The sequence below is a fragment of the Cervus canadensis genome, chromosome 5, assembly GCF_019320065.1.
Source record: "Cervus canadensis isolate Bull #8, Minnesota chromosome 5, ASM1932006v1, whole genome shotgun sequence".
Lineage (NCBI taxonomy): Eukaryota > Metazoa > Chordata > Mammalia > Artiodactyla > Cervidae > Cervus > Cervus canadensis.
In genome coordinates, this window is record NC_057390.1 from 66518140 (window position 1) to 66541661 (window position 23522).

The 23522-nt window shown below is 40.0% G+C and overlaps 1 protein-coding gene across 3 annotated transcripts in view; it reads right to left on the reverse strand.

The window, feature by feature from the left end:
* Nucleotides 1–766: 766 nt before the first annotated feature.
* Nucleotides 767–23522, reverse strand: part of LCLAT1 (lysocardiolipin acyltransferase 1) — a 203317-nt gene continuing 180561 nt past the window's right edge. For all 3 annotated transcript variants that reach the window (XM_043469021.1, XM_043469019.1, XM_043469020.1), the window contains one exon: nt 767–4859. In XM_043469021.1, coding sequence (XP_043324956.1) covers nt 4357–4859 — 503 coding nt within the window. In that variant the 3' untranslated portion in view covers nt 767–4356. The remainder of the gene's footprint in view (nt 4860–23522) is intronic.

The following is a 23522-nucleotide window of genomic DNA, read 5'->3' on the forward strand; positions in this document are numbered from 1 at the left end:
GGGCCCTTGGAATAGATGGGGGAGAGGGAAGTATGGCCTTTTGTGATAAAATGTGTGGGTGTGTACTGTCCCTTCCTGTGACAAGAGTCAGTCAGTTTGATGAAACCCCCACGGAGGGGATTTATGGTGACTGAGCTCCTTTTGGAGAATCTCTTTAGGTAGAAAAAGGGAGTTCAGAGACAGCCCTTCCCTGTATTTGCTATTTTTCAAGTTCCTACAACTGAAAATAATCAGCATACCAACATGGTCTAATTGGGGTGACATGCCCTGAGCTCCTATATGCATATATTGGGGTGGCATATTCTGCTACCCTTAAGTCCCATGACTTTTTCGTCTGTTGGCTAAGTATGTTTGTATGCACTTGTCAGGCTTTGGTAAAAGGTTTGCCTTCCTAGTTCCAGCTTCCCAGACAGCAGAGGAGCAGTGATGAGAGTCCCACTTGCCTCTTACAGCTGGTGATGTGGGTATTTCCCATTGACCCCCATTCTTGTGGAATGACCACATTCCCTTCAGGCTGAATTGAGAGACGGAGGAAGAGAATGTTCTGAGGACATTCACTGAGCCCTGAATTTGGCTGTGGCCCCTGGACTTTTTCAAGGATGAAGGCATTATATCCCCTTTTTGCTCTGGCATTTTGTTTCAAATATCTGTGAAAGAGAGTCCTAACTGATCAGCTCTTCCCCAACAGGACACACGGTGAGACTGTAACAACACAGCACCCAGTCAGTCATCCTTGCACAAACAGAAGCCCAACACACATGTCAACTCTATTGAATTCATTCCACTTTATTTTGGGATGGATACTAGAGACCACAACTCACAAACATACCAGTGGACATTGAAAACTAAGGCCATTCTGTGAGTTATTTTTAAAACCTAGTGTTTTGCACATAATGATCTTTTTAAAAAAATGAATTACCAAAACCAAGATTTCTCTTCTGAAGTAAGAATATAAGGTCGGCACAAGACAACTTTAGGGCCATATCTAATTTGAAGTTCATCATGTGACAAGAGCATCTTTGTTTTCTACAACATAAATCATAGCCCTGAGGCAACCGCTACCCTCAGCATCAAGTTCTCTTTTCCAGATGGCATCATAAAGTAGTATTGACCACAGTGACCAGTGTTCTATAAACCGTATTTCTCCCAGTGAATAGCAAAGAGACTTTTACCTAAGAGACACACTGCAGGATTCTTGGAGCAAGAAAAAGAAAGGGACCTGTAACTAAGGCACTGAAAGCACATTATTTATATAAAGAAATGTAAACAATTTAATACCAACAGGCTCCCTCCATTAGTCTCTATTATAAAAGTGCACAAGGGCAGCATGGTCAGGCGCTTGAAGTCCGGGTGAGATGGGAACGTCTCCCTGGAGTCTCAGCTGCCGACAGTCGACAGCGTCTGACTTAGGGCTGTGGACGTAACTCATTTCAAAGTGACTCAAGAGGAAGCTGTGTTTTAGTAGCATGACAAACAAGGAGAGGATTTTACTAACAGCTTTAAATTATGGGCTCTGACATTTATTTTTCTTTCAGTCTTCCACCATGTTCTTCTACTGGATTTCACAAGTACTTTGGCTTGTTTCATCAAAGAGGCCTGGTGGGAAGCCTTATGGCCTCATCAGTGCCCTTCAGTTGTAGGTTCCTATTTTAAGTGTAATCTTTCACGTCCCCTATAAACCACACTCGCTTTATTTAAAACGTTTCCAAATGGGAAAGATGTGACAAGTAAGTGGACACATAGCGCTGTAAACATTTCAAACTCCACTGAGTTTACTTTTGATGGATTGAAAGGGCTTTAGATGGAGGCGAGGGCCCATATGCAGCCAGACAAGGGGCTGCTGAGTCCAGAGTGAGGGTTGGAGGTGGGGAGGGGCTCCTTCCTGGGGCCAAGCAGGACTGAAGCTGCATTAACCTCTACTTGACATTACTACTAATCTCTACTTGCTATCAGTTTTAGAGTCTAAATCATGGACCATATATTTCTTTAAAGAAGAGAAGAAAAAGTTGGGTAGGAAAACGCAAATAATTACAATTTTAAAAGAAGCCTTATTGCAACCCCTCCCCGTCCCCCCCCAAAAAAACCCACAAACAAAACACCCCTCCCCCCCCCCCAAAAAAAAAACCCCAAAGAGGTAACTTTTTTCTTTTTAAAGTTACCATTTCTAAGTCTTAGAGCAAGTACAATGTCTCAGTTTCTGGGCTTATGAGTTCTGGGCATAAAAAAAGAGCTTGCGTTTTATCATAAAACATGTTTGTTTGTTTTTTTTAAGACCAAAAGAAATTGTGTTTTAAAAAGTAAGAGTTCCCCCTTTACAGGTTTCAGAAGGTTAAAGAGGACCTGCCATTAAAGCCAGAGGAGCCAAGAGAAGCTTGGAGGAAGGGGGAACAGCCTACATTACAAACACCTGAAGGGTAGAAAGTGCGGCCTATCTCTTACCCAGGACAAAGGCAATCCTGCTTGCTAAACTATTTTCTTGTTTCCAAATATAACCAGGAGTCTGAGAAAGACCTAAATTAAAAACATCTTTTATTGGAGGTTGGGGGTGGGGAGAAGGTTTAAAAACAAAATAACCACCTTAAAAACCACTGAAGACCTGGGTCTGGAGCAGATGTGGGTAGTAACGAATCAGAAGCCCCAGCAGTACTGAAAACAGCCTTGGGGGAGGAGTTAAACAGGCTGGGCCTTCAGTAGAGGCCCTAGTTAGAACTCTCCCAGTGAAGGTGGTGTGCTGACAGAGGGCTGCTGTGACCAGGACCTTCCGGAAGAGTCTGCCCGGTAAGTCCAGCTCACAGCGTGCTTGCCTTCCCTGGCGATGCTTGTGTCCACTGTTCACTGGATGGAAATCACCGTCCAGCAAAAATAAGACGTCATTAAGGAGAAAGCACTTGCGCCAAGAGTATACCAAGCTAGAAAAAGTGTTTGGGGCTGGTTCAAGGCAAGAATAAGCAGGCAGGTTTGCTTTACAGCACAAGACTTTTAATTGCCCCATCTTTTCTGCTATTCTGACCAGCATTCCCATTAGGATAAAATAAATAAATAAAATTTAAAAAGTAATTGCAAGGCTCCAGTGGAGTGGAAACCTCGACCACATATTTCTTTTTTTTTATGCCTCAGAAGGAGATTGGTACTGTTGGCTTGCTGGATTTTCCATTGACTCCAAACGACAAGAATACTTAGGAGAACAATTGGTCAAAAGTGGGTTTAAATTTTACTAGTGAAAGAGGAAGCCTGAGACTAAAAAAGAGAGAGATCCCTATCATTAAGAAAGGATTCATTTTTGTGACCATTTTGATTTTAATAAAATTTGTCAAGGCTACAAGGGTTGAATAATTTAGGTTAAACCATTACGGCCCTGTCTGCAAGTGTTTTTGTTGTTGATTTAGCGACAGAAGTTAGACACACATGCACATGTAGAAAATACAATAACCTTCCTTTTTGTGGAAAGTTTTAAAGAAATATTTCAACCAAGACAGAACTTCAAAAGTGAGTTTCTGACGGCAATACCAGAATGTTCTCAAAAAGGTAAGTGACTTTGATGTATACCATTGTTAATGCAGAAAAGCGACACCTGCCAACAAGCTGTAAAGAAACAAGTGCTAAATATGCAAAGGTACACAGAAGTGAAGAACTACTGTTTGAAGTCCGAGCTTTAAAAATTTACACTAAGGTTTCTGAGTGGAGAGCCTGTGGTTGCTCCCTGAGACTCGTCTAGGTCTTATTTTCTGCGTGAGAAAAGGGCACCGGTGGTTTTCTGATGTCGCGGTCAGTGCAAGGCTAAATGCCAAGGTTTCATGAATAATGAAGGGCTTCCTATCAAAATGTTTGTTCGGCTTAAGGAGAAAGGGTTTCTGTCTTCTGGTCTTAAGGAAGGATGCAAGGGTTTGATTGGCATAGAAAGGGGTGCAGGGACAGTGCCGGGAGGGAGCTGGGAGGAAGGTCCCTCACCTTCACAGTCAAGTGCCAGCACTTGATCTGGGCTGGTGCTCAGGAGCTTCAGCTCTGCCTCCCGTCTGGGGAATTTGTCAGGAAGCAGGGCTGAACCTGTAAGGTCTGTGTGTACCTTGACTGCTAACAGCCTGATGATTGTTTACTAAGACTCCGGCCCGCGTTAATGTTGCCGCCATCGCTCCCTGCTACACAGTGTTGAAATTACATTCAGAGATTTAAAAAGAAAAAAAAATTGTGTGTGTAGCAATATTGTTCCACAAAACTAAGTGCAAAATATCTTTTAACAAATAATGACGGTCGTAAGAAATATTTGACATAGTCATGCAAAAATGCATCTCCATTTACAAAGGCTTAGAACATTTCCGAAACACGCCCTAGGCTTTTCCACCGTGAACCTTAATGATCTTACTCATTTTTCTTTGCGTTTAAATGTGGCTGTTTGTGTAAGAGGCGGTAACATGCAAGTTCGAGGATCTCCAGTCCACCAAATATTCTCTCCTGCAGCACGAAGATGACGATGACGATGATGAAATACCACCGGACAAGACTGTACAGGTAGATGAACAGGCACATTGTGGGACTGAACAGGGTCCAGTAGAGGATGGAGAGGAATTTGACCACCAGCACCCTGAGCTCTGACTTGCAAGGAGGAACGACTGTCTGCCCCGTGAAGGAAAAATTCTTCTCCCCTTGATAGAAGGAGCGCAGCCTCTCTTCTTTCTCCTCCCACCGCTTGTGGCACCAGAGCTGGAGGTCCTCCTTGGACTCGGGGAGGGTGTTCACGGGGTACCGGTGGACGTGGAAGTGGATCTCCTTGGGGAAGTCCCCGAGGAGGAGGTGCTTCTCCGTCTGGGGAATGTTGTGAGGGTACGCCACCGTGATGTCATGGACAGCATCAAGGTTCTTACCTAGATTTTGGAAAAGATAAAAATACAGACGGAGTAAAGATCCATCTGGACAGCAATGCTGATTCACACTGAAGGCAGGGGAAGAAAAATCAGGACAGAGTGAACCAAGATGAACAAACAAGGGCTATAAATACCTGTGTTCCCGGGCTCTTGCGTCAATATTTACCAGTCACTTTTAGTTTTTTATCTGCTTGCTAATTACCACAAAGACCTTTAGAAAGAAATCATCTTTGTTTCTAGAAATAGGAATCTGCCATTCAAGAATTAAATAAATAAGCACCTTAAATTAGATTTGAGATAGGAATTAAAGAACACAGCTCTTCTCCACCAACAGGATTCACTGTTTATAGAGATCTCCTATCAACAAGATACCCTCTCTCCAAATAAAAAACGTTCTTACTTTTGACCCAATAGCACTACAAAGGCTACTGGAAAGAAAAACTCTGTGTCAGAGTTGATACAGTGCTCAGAATTGCCTGAAAACTTCCATATGACTTTTTAATTTCTAGAAATGTCAGTGTGAAGTTGAATTCAGAGACTGAATGAGACCCTAACTTAGTACTGCTGTCATCATAAGAAATTTCATTGTTGGTTACTGTGGGGTTAAGTGTTTTCAGCAAAGTCATATGCCAGGTGCTGGAGATGGAGAAGTGAACCAAAAAACACCAATCCCTAACTTCACTCCAGAGCTCACAGCAGAACCAGGGAGACAGCAAGTCTCCTAATGGGGAGCCGTGGTGGGTGAACCTCCCAGCAGAGAGCATGGAGGGCTGAAGGCACTAAACTAGGCTGGAGGCGTTCACTGAAGACCCTCACTGTCACATTTGAGAACGGGAACGCAAGTCTGTAGGTGATAGAGAAGCACCTTAAGTGGTAGAGAACCTCTTAAGGATTTTAAATAGACAAGGAACCAGAATTTGTTTCATCTGAGCGGGGGTTAGCTTGAGAGCAGTAACAAGAATAGTTTGGAGAGGACCAGGGGCAAAGAGGTTGGAAGAGTAGTTTGGTCATACAAGGCAAGAAATGAAGAGGAGGTAGGGACTAAAGGAAGTGACGTGTTCAAAAAAAATCACAAGGGAGGACTGACCTGACAGAGTGCTCAACTGGAGGGGGTGAAATGAGCCCAGGTTTATTTCTGTTTGGGGTTCTTGAACGGACTGGGGGAAGGGATCTCTGAGATTAGAAATGTGACTAGAGTGCCATCTTTAAGGAATCAAAAGGATCACCCATGGAATCCTGTAAGAGGCCCAGGAAGGTTAAGTTTTTGGCCCAAGGACACACAGTGTGTTGATGCATAATCTCTCAATGTTGCTTTCTTCCATACCAAGTAATCTTCAGTAAGAGACTTTTGATGTGAACGTTTGATTCATCACAGAACTCTATGATGTAGGCAAAATTAACTTGTGGTGGAAATCAGAACAGTAGTTGCCTGTGGGGGTGGGGACTGGTGGGAAGGGAGCATGAGGAAATTTTCGGGGGGGGGGGGGGCAGAGACATTCTGTATCTTGATTAAGAGTTTGGATTCCATTAAATGGTACATTTATTTAAGACCTGTGCAGTTTCACTCTATCCCAATTTTACCTCAATCTTAAGAACAACAAAGATACGAAGCAACTTCCCCACCTGCTATCACCATGTTTCCCCTTCCTCCTGAACCATTAGGTTGTGCTCAACTTCTCTGTAAATGTTGGCAGGCAGTCTCCTCTCCTCTGTGATTTACTTTAGGGAAAGGACTAGGTTTCAATCTGGTTTCAGAACTGTCTTATAAAATACTCCAGCCCTTAAGAGCTATGTCATAAGAAATAAGAATGCCCATATCGACAAGGTTTAGACTCAGAACTGGAGGGAAGTCCTTTTGGGACGCTGGGCACTGTGTACCTCGGAGCAGAGGAAGCAATGAAAGGTTGGTCCAGGCAACTCCAGTGCACTTGTACCTGATGGTCTGAGGGAAAGACGAGGCCCGACCTGTTCGGCTTCAGAGGAGGGAAATGGGTCCTGTGGTGAGAAGCCACAGGAAAATACTTTTTAACAGCTGTCGAGAGGTGATGTGCCCACTGTGTGAGAAAAGGCTGGCTGACTCCCACCTGGGGGACTGTAGCAGGAACCTACCCACAGGAAGGAAGGCTGTCTGGTCAAGCACCCAAGACCAATTGTCACTGGAACACTGAGCACGATACATCCACTAAGATGGTAATATAATAATATGTCCTACCTGTTAACCTCACCTGCACTAAAAACTGATCAACCTTGTGTCAATTCAACATTAATCATGACTACCCTGCTCTGTATTGATCAAACTTTTCCTTGACAAGTGAATTTGATGTTTTAGTGCCCCCTCTACCTGTAGACCTCAGAGCCTGTTCATCGATGCCCACCAACCAGAACCATAATCCTTGTATTATCACAAATTGGTAGCAAAGTATATAGAATACATACTATATAGTAGTAAAAAACTGAAGATGCCCCTTTCTGCATTCCTCTTAACAACCTGTAGGGTAGGAGGTGTGTGTGTACACGCAGACAAGTGTCTGCTCAAAATACATTCAGCGAGTCTGGGGACAGAGATGGTACCACTTACAGAAATGTTCTGTGAAAAAAATTTCTAGATTTATTGTAGTGCAGAGCATGAGAGCTGTGGAGGCAGACTGCCTAGGTTCAAATCCTAGCTCTGCTTCTTAGTAAGTGAATGAATTAATCTCTGTGGCTTATTTATTAGTTCCTATATCTATAAATTACCTCATAGAGTTGTTGTGAGGAATAAATGAGATAAGTAAAAACACAAAACAGGATCTGATATGTAGTAAGTGCTCAACAAATGTTAGCTGCTGTGGCTGTTACTGAATCATAATGTTAGCATGTTGGGCTCTAACATGAATTTAGCTTTGAGTAAAAAGCAGAGACATTACTTTGTCAACAAAGGTCTGTCTAGTCAAGGCTATGGTTTTTCCAGTAGTCATGTATGGATGTGAGAGTTGGACTGTAAAGAAAGTTGAGCACTGAAGAATTGATGCTTTTGAACTGTAGTGTTGGAGAAGACTCTTGAGAGTCCCTTGGACTGTGAGGAGATCAGTCCTGGGTGTTCACTGGAAGGACTGATGTTGAAGCTGAAACTCCAATACTTTGGCCGCCTGATGCAAAGAGCTGACTCATTTGAAAAGACCCTGATGCTGGGAAAGATTGAAGGCAGGAGGAGAAGGGGAAGACAGAGGATGAGATGGTTGGATGGCATCACCGACTCAATGGACATGAGTTTGAGCAAGCTCTGGGAGTTGGTGATGGACAGGGAGGCCTGGCATGCTGCGGTTCATGGGGTTGCAAAGAGTCGGACACGACTGAGCGACTGAACTGAACTGAGTCCACAGATGCCAGCATGGATAGTGGGGAAAATACTGCATTCAAACATCTTTAAACCACTGTCCAGGGCACTGCTCTTCTGGGCCCTGAAGACACCAATTACAGACCACATGTCTTCCACATAAGACAAATGTTCAAACTATTATTTCACAAAGTGGCCAAGGACACTGCTCTGCCTCAAATATTTCAGACTCCCTCCCTGAAATATTTTATCTCAGCTTTATTCAATGACCAGCTCACATTCTAAGGGTTCTAAGAAGAGCTTCCTTACGTATTCAGGCCGAGTGGTCTTGCCTGCAGTGAGTGCCTGAGGCATATGTTTCGATGTGCTCATTTGGGCATTCACCCACCATCCTGCAGGACAGTAGGAGAAGCTCACGAGAACCCAGTGTCCCAGGAAAACATAAGAATCTTAAGGGCAGGACCATGTCTTTGACTCCTTAGAACCTTAGTAACTAACATACTGCCCTGCACCTAAAACACATATTTTACCAATATCTATAGTCTATCTTCTCATCTAAAGATACAGGAGGGAATGATAATGCCTTCTGCATGAGGCTGTTATGACAATTCACTAAACTTTTATACACAAGGCTCTTTGCATAGGACGGGCACAAGGGAAGTTCTTAAATGTTAGCATCCACTACAACTTCTATATTCAGTTAATGAGACTGGCTTGCTCCACTGGATCTTTAAGCAACTTGGTTCTGTGTATTCTTGGTTCTGAAAGAATTACAACAATCTTGGGTGAGGGTGTTGGGAGATCATCTCACAAAAAGGCAATATTCCAAAAGTTTCTATAAGTTGCTTGTTTGGAAATTTAGAGCTGTGGAATGATAGAACTCAACATAATTAAAATAGTATCATAATAGTATTTAAGTGCTATTTATATTTAATAGTATATAAGATATTTTAATTATGTTGAGTTCTATCAACATAAAACTGCTAAGAAAAGAGATTACTTTTCACACCATCTCTTCAAGACCTCCTGCCCTAGGGCCTCTAGCCCAGGGGAGTCCTTACTACCAGACAAGGTATCTTCTTCGCAGGGGTGGGCAGGCTGGCAGAGCTTGGTTCATATGTAAGTGACAATAATGAAATGGATAGTCAAAAGTTGAGATGTGCCTTTATTTCATTTACCAATTTATAATAGCTAAAACAATGCATAATAGATTAAGGTAAGTTCCTGCAATGACAAAGAAGTTACACTACCTTTAAATTTTCTGGTATGAGAACAAGAGACTTTTTAGTATGTGAATCATGATGGTTGCCATCAGTAAAAGCCATTTTTAGAAGACTGTATTGCTTTTTAGATAGTTTAAATTAAAAATCTCAAAGCTCCATCTGGTCTAGATGCTGTCTGCCTACATGGGGCTTAGAAAATGGATCTGCTCTGTTTCTGATACTGTGTCTACTGGACAGTTTCATACTTGAGTGTTATTTTGAAAAGCAATCATTCTGTTAGAAGAACAACACTCAGCTGGGTCCAGAGATGTTTGTTCTCTAGGAGAGAAAAAGCACTTACTTAATATTTCAAGTCTTAATTTTTAGTCTCAGACCAAGACTGGGGGAATTCTTAATACTTCAGTTGTGTTTAACCAATAGAAGTTTAAAAGGCATGACTGGACTTCATGAATGTCGTCCTATGCAGAAGAGCGCTTCTCCCTGAATAGCAAGGGGGCCAATGATTATCAGCAGAGCTCTACTCACCAGGAATGGGGGAAGGCCAAGTCTTGACACATCTGTATGTTTAAAATGAAAGAACCAAGAGAAGAAATCCCAGTTTGCCCAGATTCAATTATATAGTTCAGTGGCAGAATAACAGAAATGTTATTTTTCTTTGTTTTTTAATCCAAAGTGATCTTTGATGGGGCTTCTCCTTAGCTCAGCTGGTAAAGAATCTGCCTGCAATGCAGATGACCCAGGTTCAATTCCTGGGTCAGGAAGATCCGCTGGATAAGGGATAGGCTACCCACTCCAGTATTCTTGGGCTTCCCTGGTGGCTCAGATGGGAAAGAATCTGCCAGCAATGTGGGAGACCTGGGTTTGATCCGTGGGTTGTGAAGATCCCCTGGAGAAGGGAAAGGCTACCTATTCCAGTATTCTGGCCTGGAGAATTCCATGGACTGTATAGTCATGGGGTCGCAAAGAGTCGGACAACTTTAATGAAGTTGATAACAACTGAAGTGTTTTTTCTTTCCCTATACCATAATCAAATATAGGCAAAACATACACAAAAATTTAGGATTTCATTTTAATGCCTGCTTTTAAAAAATTATACTTTCTATTAGATCTAGATCCATAAATCTACCTATATATATTGGAGAGTTTTCAACAAAGCAGCTTATCATCTAAGATGTGTTTGTGTTAAAATGCTGAGGTCACTGGTTTTGTGCACTACTTTATCAGATAAAAAAAAACAGGATAAAAGTGGGAGTTAGTAACTAAGCAGTCATTCACTGTTCCACTTTGATACTGAATACTACATGGCTAAAAATAAGCATGACAGACTGACACTGGTCAGTACACTTTAAAGAACAGCTTTGAATGGACAGATTTGGATATATTTACACAAAAAATACCAATAAAGAAGAAATCTTTCATCTTCAAAATAATGGGGCATGCATGAATCACTTAAAACCACAAAACTAGTATTGCGACTCAAACAGTACCATTTTCTTTGTTAGAGAAAACATTACTGTTCCCTCCTAGGAACATTATTCATTTTTCCTTCTGTAAAAATTGGATGCATATGGAACAAAAGGTCGTGTCAGGAGGCTTCCAGCCTCGCTTCTTATCAGCTCTATGACTTGGCAAGTTCACAAGAAGCCTCATCTGTAAATGCAGATGAAAACAGTAGCGACCCTCATAAAGTTTTGTGAAGATCAGTTGGGAACAAGACTGCAGGATGGCTACAGAAGGGCTTGGCAGGAGGTGCGTGCCCAAACTCTGTTATTCCTCCACGAGGGACGATCACCTACCCTGTTTGGTTTAGGCTGCTATCTTTTACCTTCCATTTTCCTCTAGATTTCCTCTTTCTTTGGGACACAGACAAGTCTCTTGTAGTGACACTGACGTCTACTGTCTAATATTCTGTCTACTCCTCTCCCCAGTAGAGAAGTCAAGTCATTTAGGGGCTGACCTTGGCTCTCCAGGTAAGTCCAAGCATATCAAGCCAGTGCATCAAGGTCTCAATTTATCTCCTGATGCATTTTCTTTTTCAACCCTAATAACTCATCTCTTGGACATTTTAAGCTCAGCATAGATACTGAATCCTCTGATGGCATTTAGAATTAGAAGCTGATGACTTATGCTCTAGGATCACTGGTCTCTTGTCCCATGTTGCTGTTATTGTTTTTAATAAGTTGAAGTGAGTTTCTACTCTTTTTCTAAGAAAGAACCATTCTGCACTTAAAAAGCAACCTTCAGCTGAAAAGTGACACTAAAAATGGTATCCCTGTGAACAATTATGCTTATCCAGGAATTCAGCTCTTACCTACAGTTTTAGGGAGACATATTTTCACTTTCCTATCCTAAATCTGTTGAACTTTTTGTTTTCTGTGTAAATGCATGAATCTTTTCAATTACAAATCTCTCTCTTCTGATGGATCTTCAAAACAAGTTTTATATTCTAGGTACAATGGAAACCTTTTGACATCTTCCATAATTCAACAATACTGGTGCATTAGAAGATCATCAAGGCGAGATGTGAATAACAATATAGCACTTGCTAAGGACAGACAGACATAAAGACACTCATATGCACACATGAGTATAAAACATGTGCCTCAGAAAAAGATACATAAACTTTCAAAAATGAGATTCGTACTGTATACACTGTTATAACGGTTACATGTACTTCCCATTCATGCCATTATAATTTTCAAAAATATCATTTTATAGATGTGTATACAACATTGAAAATTACTTTATCAGATATTTGTCTTCACATAATATTAAATATCTATCAATTTCTAAATAGGTATCTTTGTAACTAATAATAAGGGTTTTATAGGGTAAATTCCAGTAAGTTAAATTGCTGGATCAAAGAATATGAATAGGCTTTTGCTGCACATGGGAAACTGACCCCCAATAAGGTCAGTTTAATGAAAACACACAAGAAATGCATGATGGTGCTTTCTTTTTCACACTTTCACTAATGCGTGCAATTGCTACTTTTAGAAAGCTGCCAAAATATGTCATTTTTGTTTTAATTTGTGTATCTTTGGTTAGATAAAACAACATTATCACTGGGTATATACACTAGGGTTATCCCTTAGGTTTTGGGATTCAGTGATTTGTCATCTTATGGATTTGTAAGACCTCTTTATACATGCTTTAAATCTTTTATACCAATTTTGGTCATCTGACACTAGTGTTTCCCTGGTCACGGATGGGTTTATTTTGTTGCTGCTCTATGAAATGTAGCTTTATCCAATAGTCTTTTATCCAGTTTCTATGGACTGTTTGTTTCTTTCTAGTCAATTTGCAAAACTTGTTCTTTACCATGGATTATTAATACTCTGTATTCTTTGTTGCAAATAGTTTCATAACTCCGTTATCTGTTGCCATTATTTATGGCATACTTCCAATATGTGTGGGTGTCTGTGTCTATACAAGTCCATTATTTTTTCTGTTATAGCTTTTAGATTCCTATCTTGTCTTTCTGGCCCCTAGACTGTTTGTATACTTTGTATTTTTCTACAAGATGAAAAAATTTTTTCATTTAATTTTATAACCCACCTTTACTTTCTTTCAAGACATTTGTTTTTCTAGCATCCTTTATTAAATAACTCTTTTTTTCTACTATTTTGAAATACCACTTGGTCATATATTAGATTCTCAGATATACAGCTATCCAGTCTCCTTTCTCTCTTCTCCACTGAGCTGTGTTTATTCTTTCCTTAGTTACTTAATATCTAATAAAGCAAATCTGTTTTCTTTTTCACACTGTACTGGGCTCCTGCTGGCACCTATTCTGCAATATAAATTTAAGATCAACCAGGTAAATAACCCTGCCAATTAAGGGGACTGAAGAGACAGGAGTGCAATCCCTGGGTTGGGGAGATCCCCTGGAGGAGGGCATGACAACCAACTCCAGTATCCTTGCCTGGAGAATCCCCATGGACAGAGGAGCCTGGCGGGCTACAGTCCATAGGGTGTCAAAGGGTTGGACACAACTGAATCGAATTAACATGCACAATTCTAACACAAAAAACCACCCCCATCTCAACTTATCCTGAAATTGCATTTGCATTATATTTACATTATACTTTTGAAAGAACTGGTCTTTCTTTCAAAAGTGAGAGTTGGACTATAAAGAAAGCTGAGTGCTGAAGAACTGATGCTTTTGAGCTGTGGTGTTGGAGAAGACTCTTGAGAGTCCCTTGGACTGCAAGGAGATCCAACCAGTGAATCCTAAAGGAAATCAGTCCTGAATATTCATGGGAAGGACCGATGCTGAAACTGAAACCCCAGTACTTTGGCCACCTGATGTGGAGAACTGACTCACTGAAAAAGACCCTGATGCTGAGAAAGATTGAAGGCAGGAGGAGAAGGGGATGACAGAGGATGGGATGATTGGATAGTATCACCAACTCAATGGACATGAGTTTGAACAGGCTCTGGGAGATGGTGAAGGACAGGGAAGCCTGGCGTGCTGCAGTCCATGGGGTTGCAAAGAGTCGGACATGACTGAGCAACTGAACTGAACTTTGAAAGAACTGACACTTTTATATTGTTTTTTCAAGAAAAATGTGTTTCTCAAATCTTAGTTTATCCTCCAAAAAGACTTCACGTTTCTTCACAAAACTTTTGTGATTTTCTTTAAAATTTATTCCTAAATAATTTCATAACTCTTTGGACTATTGTGGATGGGATACATGTTCCTACTTAATGCTTTTAGGCAATCACTGCTTGCTGTTCAGTCGTCAAGTCCTGTCCGACTCTTTGTGACGCCAAGGACTGTAGCACCCTGAGCTTCTGTGTCCTTCACCATCTCCCAGAGTTTGCTCAAACTCATGACCATTGAGTTGGTGACTCTCTCTAACCATCTCATCCTCTACCGCCCCCCTCTCCTGCCTTCAGTCTTTCCCAGAATCAGGGTCTTTTCCAATGAGTTGGCTCTTCACATCAGGTGGCCAAAGTATTGGAGCTTCAGCTTCAGCATCAGTCCTTCCAAAGAATATTCAGGGTTGACTTCCTGTAGGATTGACTGGTTGGATCTCCTTGCAGTCCAGGGGACTCTCAAGAGTCTTTTCCAGCACCACAGTTCAAAAGCATCAATTCTTCGGTGCTCAGCTTTCTTTACAGTCCAACTCTCACATCCATACATGACTACTGGAAAAATCATAGCTCTGACTATATGGACCTTGTCAGCAAAGTGATGTCTCTGCTTTTTAATATGTTGTCTAGGTTTGTTATACCTTACTTTCCAAGGAACAAGCATCTTTTAATTTCATGGCTGTAGTCACAGTCTGCAATGGTTTTAGAGCTCAAGAAAATAAAATCTGTCACTGTTTCCACTTTTTCTCCTTCTATGTGGTGGGACCGGATGCCATGATCTTAAGTTTTCTGAATGCTGAGTTTTAAGCCAGCTTTTTCACTCTCCTCTTTAACCCTCATCAAGAGGCTCTTAAGTTCCTCTTCACTTTCTGCTATCAGAGTGGTATCATCTGCATATCTGAGTATTTCTCCTGGCAATCTTGACTCCAGCCTGTGATACATCCAGCCGGACATGTCACATGATGTACTCTCCATAGAAGTTAAATAAGCAGGGTGACAACAAACAGCCTTGTCATACTCCTTTTCCAATTTTGAACCAGTTTTTTGTTTCCATGTCTGGTTCTAACTGTTGCTTCTTGACCTGCATACAGGTTCCTCAGGAGGCAGGTGAGATGGTCTGGTATTCCCATGTTCAATTTTCTCATCTTTATGGTCTTTTCTCAGTGTTTTTACTGCTGCTGCTGCTGCTGCTAAGTCACTTCAGTCATGTCCGACTCTATGTGACCCCATAGATGGCAGCCCACCAGGCTCAGCTGTCCTTGGGATTCTCCAGGCAAGAACAATGGAGTGGGTTGCCATTTCCTTCTCCAATACATGAAAGTGAAAGTGAAGTCGCTCAGTCGTGTCCGACTCTTCGCGACCCCATGGACTGCAGCCTACCAGGCTCCTCTGTCCACGGGATTTTCCAGACAAGAGTGCTGGAGTGGGGTGCCGCTGACTTCTCCAGTGCTTTCAATAGTGTTTGCTTAATAATAAGCACAGTTCTGACTTTAACTAAAATGTGGGTTTAAATGCTTTAGCATATGAGATACTGTTGAGTTTTCGCAACACAGTACTACATTTAAATAACTTCTATTTTGTTCTAATTTTTATTATGAATGCCTTAAGTTTATCAAAAATTTTTTTGCAACTATGAATAGGATCAAATACATATTTTTTTAAAAAAGAAACTATTGGTCTATGAACCAAACTATTAAAAGGAAAAATATTAAAAATGCAAAGAGAAACTGAAAAATAATTATAGTGCAAGCTTTGGTATCTTTCATAATAGAACAACTCAGTAGATAAAAAATAAAGGAACTGAATAAATATTGATAAATTTGATTTAAGAGACTCACACAGACCCGTGTGTGTGTGTCAGTTGCTCAGCTGTGTCTGACTCTTTGTTACCCCATGGACTGTAGCCCGCCAGGCTCCTCTGTCCATGGAATTCTCCAGGCAAGAATACTGGAGTGAGTTGCCATTTCCTTCTCCACATATAGATCCATATGTCCCTCAAAAATATCTTAAACACTTTGATGGCTGATCATTAACTTGGTGGCAAAAAGATTTTAAAGAATTTTATAAAAGTCACATTTTCAAATCAAGATTCTATAAAAATAGAAATAAAAAACAAAATATAATAACCCCCTCTAAAAGAACACATTTAATTCTGTGATGAAAGATGAAATCAAAAGAAAAATTGCAAACTACTTACAAGAAATGAAAAAGAGAATCAATGGGATATAGTTAAATTTTGAATGCCTTCTCTAAACATTCTAGCAAAATTCACCAAAAATAAACAGTGAAAGAATAAACAAATGCAAAAGCTAGGTATTTGATGAATAAAAGATTAAACTCTATGAAGGTGATTAAGGGGAAAAGAGAGCATACATATTTAAGATCACAGATACCAAACGAAGCAAAATCACAAATACAGAAGAGATTAAAACAATTGTGAGAATGTGAATCTACACATGAGGTAATATATTAACACAAAAACCACAGTAGAGGATCCATGGACATATATACTACACATTATGCTTCAGATCTGATTGGTGAAAATTTGTGTTTGGTTCAAAAATTGTAAGATATCATTAGTCAGTCTATTTTCAACAGAAATGCAAGCTCTTCTCGCTGTGTACTAAGGACAAAGAGCATGGGTGCTAATTTTACAGGCAGGCCAATGTAGCTCATGCGCTGGGTCTCCTCAGCGCCCAGGATTTTAGTGCAGAATTTACAGAGCAAACATAGACAGTGAGGGATAAAATAACACAGTGCTATGATGGGAAAAAGACAAGAGTTCTAGTTTCAAACTGTTTTCATTCCCAGGACCTACTAAGCATAACCGCTACTTACACTGGTGCATCTGTAGATTGTGTTTTTGATGACACAGACTTACTTTGCCTATTCTTTCAAAACTTCATACTCTTTGTTTTCATTATTCTTTAAAAGAAAAAACATGTGCTAGAATGTTTAGAGAAGGCATTCAAAAATCAATGCAAAAAAACAAGAGTAATAACAAAATATAATTTATCTTACTGTTGGATTCAACAAATTTATTTTGATGTTCCAAAGCCCATGGACATGAATCAACACTGGATTAAAAGATTAGAAATGTCAGCATATGCATACTGTACTAATTTTCTAGTGTTTGAATTAAATGAGATTGGAGACAGCACATTATTATAGTCTCTCTGCTCTGAGGTTAGGATTGAAGATGACTAATGATGCAGTTGGACATTACCATGTATTGTGTGTGTGTGTGTGTGTGCACTTAAGTTGCTCAGTTGTGTCCGACTCTTTAAGACCCCATGGACTGTAGCCCACCAGGCTCTTTTATCCATGTATTGAGCGCTTACTAAGTACCAGGCATAACTGATTCAACAGTAGGACCAAAAGCTGTAAGCATTTGGGGTATACTGGTGGACAAAAGGAAGACCCTTCCCTTGTGGCATTTATCAGGACAATCACTTTTTCTGGTGGTATCCCTCTTTAGCAGTTGTGGAAACTGAGGTACAAAGAAGTTGTCACTTGCTGAAGGTCACAATTAGTAGCAATCTTTGTGGCCGATTACAAAGCCTTTCCACTATGCCATTCTACCTTCTATGAACTGCACATTAAGAACAGTAGGTGCAGAGTCAGACTGACCTGCTTTGCACCCAGGCACAGTCTTATTAGACATGTGACCTTGAACAAGTTACTTAATCTCCCTGGGCCTCAGGCTCCTCACCTGCAATCTAGGAATAATGCTTCCCTTGGAGGGCTAGAAGAAACAAAACATATCTGTCAGCCAGTCCGTAAAGGCAGTACTTAGTAAGGACATCAGTTCTACAAAAATGAAAGATCTGGGTGTTTTTCTTCCAATCTTGCACTTTTATTATTATTCTCATCTCAAGTATATCATTCACATATTCTGATTAACAGAGTCTTGCTGTAGTTTTATACAAAGTATAAATGATTAGATCTTGTATACATTTCTGTTATACACTCCTAGGACAAGCTTAACTGACTGGTTCACTAAACCACAAGCTAGACCCTACCATCCACTTTGTAGGAGTTACCTAAACCACAGTGGATGGAGTGTGTAAGTTACAATCTTATAAATCTAAAAAATTAACAATACAGTTTAAACTAGTAAAAAGTATGGCCCCAAATCAAAGCCTACCACTACTACTCTCTCTATAGCTTTATTGTGTATGTGATTTTGCATATAACACAGAGTTTGCTGCAGTTTCATCCTTTTCTCCTTTGAGAGGGAAATTTAATTTGGTTGGGGATGCGATCTTATTAATGAGTGGAGACCAAGTTGGTTTCTTCAAAAATAGGTAGAAGGTAGAGTAGAAGTGAAGGTTTCTGATTGCAGGTGACACGTTTTGTCCTTTCTGTGGCCCTGGGCTCTGCATTGGAAGCCACACTGATCGATATCAAGGTGGCTGTCAAACTGCCTTAGGTTTATGCTACACTTCCTGCCTAGTCTTCTACTTAGATGACCCAAGAATTAAGTTACCTGCTTTCAGTCACTTGGAAATCAAAATCCCCAATCAGTAAACCTGACCTCTGCCTGACTGGGGATTGAGGATCTTACCACAAGGTTTTGCTGGTTTTTTTTGTTTTTTTCCCCATCAACCAGGACAGATCCGACCATGGTTGCACACCTTCTACAGCAGGGGCTTAGTAATCCCAAAGTCCTTTTAGTTGATGGAAGGTGTGTGAGGTGATATTTCTGAACAAGGTTATTCTGAAGGCTAGGTTTCCTACTTCTTCCCTCCTCCACAACCCACTACTATTCTGTTCTCCTGAATGACCAAATTAAATACTCTACTAGGGAATATACTCTATGGCTTTTGTACTCTTTTAGTAGAAATAGTCATCATTCATTCTTCTTTTTCTTTTTACTTTGTTTTAATGAGTCCTGTAAAGTGCAGTGGTAGTAGTAAATAAATGGATCAACACAGGAAATATTCAAAATTTCAAATGGTGAAGTCTCAAATGCAGGTCTTTACTTATGCAAAAGGTGCCACTACTGGGAAGAAAGGACCATTTAACGGGACTGGGACTTCTTTTCCAATAAAATGATAAAGAACCGGACTGTATGTAGCTCAGCTGAAAGACAGAAGTCTCAGGTTCTTTCAATATGGCAAAGGAACAACAGACTCTGTTCTTACGGCGTTTATAGAGTATCTTCTGAAGTTTAAAATGAGAAGAAGAAAACGGACTTTGTGCAGTTCAGAAAGATATGTTTCAAAGAACAGAGCGGACATACCGATAACATCATATACAATTTTGATACTTCTGACCAAAAGAGGTGAAAATTTCCTCCTTTTCTTTTAGTACTTTCTTTTCTTTTTTGTGCTTTTTCTTCCTCCTTCCCTCCCTCTCTTTCTTTTTTTCTGTGTATAAAGTTCAAAAACACATGCTAACATTATACCAAACTGAAAACTAATCCAAGTACTCTATACCTTTGTAAATGAGCAGAATCCACACAGGTTGTTATCTACATTTATAGACTTACAATTCCGGGTTTTCAATAGCTGTGGCCTGCTATATCTTCTTCCAGGCAGAAAACTGATTTTCTTGTATCCTGAGGAGTCAATTGCTGATACAGGGGAGGAAATGTTCTGTATAACACTTGTTTTTTCAGCATATTTTACTCCTAAGATGAGACAGGATCAAGGATTCTTCTAAACCAGAAATTCCTCAGTGCTGACAAACTTCTCAAAATAATACTCCCCAAAGCATCAATGGAGACTGGGTGGTGGGGGAAGGTATTAAGGCGAATTCATTTCCTAGTTAACTCTGTAAAGCTTCCTCAGTCAGATCTCAAGCAGAGGTCAGTGCTGATGATCTAGCCCAACTGTTGACTAAACAGCTGTTTCATGTGAGTCAGAGGTGGGGGAATCAGGATGGGAACGCTGCAGTAAGTAAAGTATTAAAGAGCAGATGCTTTCTTTGAAGATATTCATCGGGAGACAGGAAGTAAGAGAAAAGTGCTTCCATCCAGGGATCAACTCCTGTGAATCGGCATAAAAAGTCATTTGGGTAATAACTGGATTTTGTGTTTAAATTCAGAAATGTAAGGAGAGTTAACATCTGGATGAATACCTACTATGAAACTTGAACTGTAAGAATAACAAAAAATTAGGGAAGTGGATCAGTATATGTAGTGGGTTGAATGGTCTTTCCCTGGTAGCTCAGCTAGTAAACAATATGCCAGCAATGCAGGAGACCCTGGTTCAATTCCTGGCTTGGGAAGTTCCCCTGGAGAGGAGATAGGCCACCCATTCCAGTATTCCTGGGCTTCCCTGGTGGCTCAGATGGTAAAGAATCTGCCTGCAATGCGGGAGACCAGGGTTTGATCCATGAGTTGGGAAGATGCCCTGGAGGAAAGCATGGCAACCCACTCTAGTATTCTTGCCTGGAGAAACCCTGTGGACAGAGGAGCCAGGAGGGCTACAGTCCATGGGCTCTCAAGGAGTCGGACACCACTGAGCAACTAAACACACAGCACGGTGGGTTGAGTATTCTCTCCCCCAAAATGTACTGTCCACCAAAACTTCAGAATATGACTTTATTTGGAAATAGGTTCTCGCAGATGTAATTAAGGTTAAGGACTGAGATGAAATCACAGTAGATTAAGGTGGACTTTAAATGCACCTTAAAAGATGTCCTTTCAAGACAGAACAGGGGATCATGTAAAGATGCTGGGAGGACTAGAGTTATGCAGCCAAGCTAAGGAATGCCAGGAGCCGACAAGCTAGCACAGGCTAGGAAAGATTCTCCCTTAGAGCTTTGGGCGAGGGTATGGCCCCAGCCAGTACCTAGATTTCAGACTTCATCTTTTTTATTTTTAAGGCATCAAATATGTAGTGATTTTTTTAATGGCAGCCTAGGAAACTGACACAATACACATTAAGCAATATCAAATGTCAAGGATTGCTTCTTTTCTGAGGCTTTATTTTGGGGAAGGACATTTCTTCGAGAGATTTATTGTACTTTTGAGTTATAAAGTGGCATTTTGAGAATAAAGAGCAAGGTCACCTAACTGTCAAAGACAGTTATGGAAAATGTATGGAAAATGAACACTTTGTTTCATAAATTTATCTGAAGAGAGTAGCTACAGGTTCTTATGGAGAATGCAGAGCTACCAATTTATGAAAGTTCCTACAAACTGCTGAGACTTGTTCCTTAGTTGAGAAGAAGAGGCTGTGCCAGTGGTTATCAGCCTTCAGTGGCCTAAGTCACCTGGGGAACTAGCTGAATATGAGGAGTCCTGAACCTCATTCCCAAGATGCTCATTTAACATGTATGGGTGAAATCAAGGAATCCACGTTTTAATAGGCACTGCAGGAGATTCTGATCTGACGTAGAGGGTTGAAGGGTCACACTTCGGAAAACATAAGGATGGCTCTAAGCAGAGGAGTAAATTTAAATGCTAAAACTGTAACATTTCTATAGCGAAACATAGGAGAAAATCTTTGTGACCCTGATCAGGCAACAACTTCTTAGATAGGTCACAGAGAGCAAAAATAAGAAAGGAAACAGTGGAGAAATTGTACTTCATCAAAATTAAACACCTTGACTCTAAAAACAATTTTAAGAAAATGAAAAGGCAAGCTACAGATTGGGAGAAAATGATTGCAAACCATATATATGATAAAGGACTTGAATCTAAAATATTGGGCTGGCCAAAAAGTTCATTTGGTTAGTGAATAAGATTGTTCAATAAAATTCTTGATGAAAATGAAAAAAAAAATTATTTTTACTTAAAACCTCACGAACATTTTGGCCAACCCAATATTAAGAACTCTTATAACTCAGTAATAAGACAGTCCGGTTTTCAAGAATACGTTAAAGAATGGAGTTGGCATCACCAAAGAACATATATGAAAGGCAAGTAAATCCAGGAAAAGATGCTTAACATCTTTGTTATTAGGGAAATCCAAACTGAAACGACAGTAAGTTAACAGTGCATACCTAACAGAATGGCTAGAATTTAAAAAGCTGACAATAACAAGTCTTGATGATGATGCCCAACAATTCTCCAGCACTGATGATGGGAATGTAATTTAGTACAGCCACTTTGGAAAAGACAGTTTGGCAATGGCCCAGCAATCACACTTTTAGGTATTTACCCAGGAAAACATTAGCCTATGTCAATTCCTATATGGAAATGTTCATGGAAATGTTATACATAATATTCTTAAACAGTAAGCAACCCAAATAGCTATCAGTCCATGAATGGGCAAATTGTGTTATATTCCACACAGCAGAATACCACTCAGCCATAACAAGGAATAAACTGATAATGTAGAACAATATGAACGAAACTTAAAAAGCATTATGCTAAGTGAAAGAAGCGAGGTAGAGTCAACTACATACTGTTTAATTCCATTTATATAAAAATCTACAAAAGGCAAAGTTACAGTAACAGAAAGCAGATCAGCAGTTTCTAGAGACTGTAGGTTCAAGGAAGAGGTTTAATGGCAAATGGGGTCCTAAAAGAACTTTTAGGGATAATGAAACACTCTGTATTTTGACTATAGCAGTAGTTATATGACTGCATTTCTCAAAATGCATCTAACTGTACATTTAAAATGTACTTGCATTTTAAAGCAAGTAAATTGTACCTCTAAAAGTTGTTATTTTTGAAAGCTTCTCAAATATGTACTCTAAGGTAATATTTAAGAGACACAATATAACAAATTTGTAGTATCTGCTATAATCCAAATACAGCATTATTTACACTGGTTGGATTCTCATCACACTAAAATGTTAGAAAACAGAGTATTTAAAGTTTGAAACAAGTCCAAAATTTATTCACATGCACTAATTTTTAGTGATTTTTTTTTTGGTTTTAGCATTTTATTGGAAACAGAACATTTTCCTATTCATTCAAATAAACACTGACATATCCATAAGTTTTGCATTATTGTTTTGCAAAAGTTTTTCCTTTCTTGGCTAATGTAATTCCCTAATTAAAAAATTATGCTAAGTGCAACCTGACATTTTAAAACTTCATACCACCCTAATTTCTTTCAGGGTCACAAATAATACCTAAAATGTTTTCTTGCTTAACCATCTAGAAAGGAAAAGGATTGAATCAACATACTTTTGAAGCAGTTGCAAATAATTCAATTAGGATTGACAAACAATAAAGATAACAATAAAGTGGGAGACAATGTGTCTTGTGATCAGTATTTTAGAAGCAGAGCTCTCTAATTAGATTACCACAGTGGTGGCAGGGCAGGGCTTCAGGATTATCAAACAAAGCTCGTGTGTGCACATGTACACACACACACACACACCACTGCACCCTTCAATACTGAGACAGTATATCTATTTTAATAGTTCAGATTTTGGAGGATATATTTCTGCTTTTAACCAACATTATGACATAGAAACTTATGAAACATTTGGGAACTGGTTTAACATACACATTGTAACCTCCCTCTCCCCCAAGCTGCCCCCACTGCTGCCCTCCACCAAATACTTTCTCTACCACCATCCAAAATGGAGCACCAATCTCCTCACATACCACAGCAA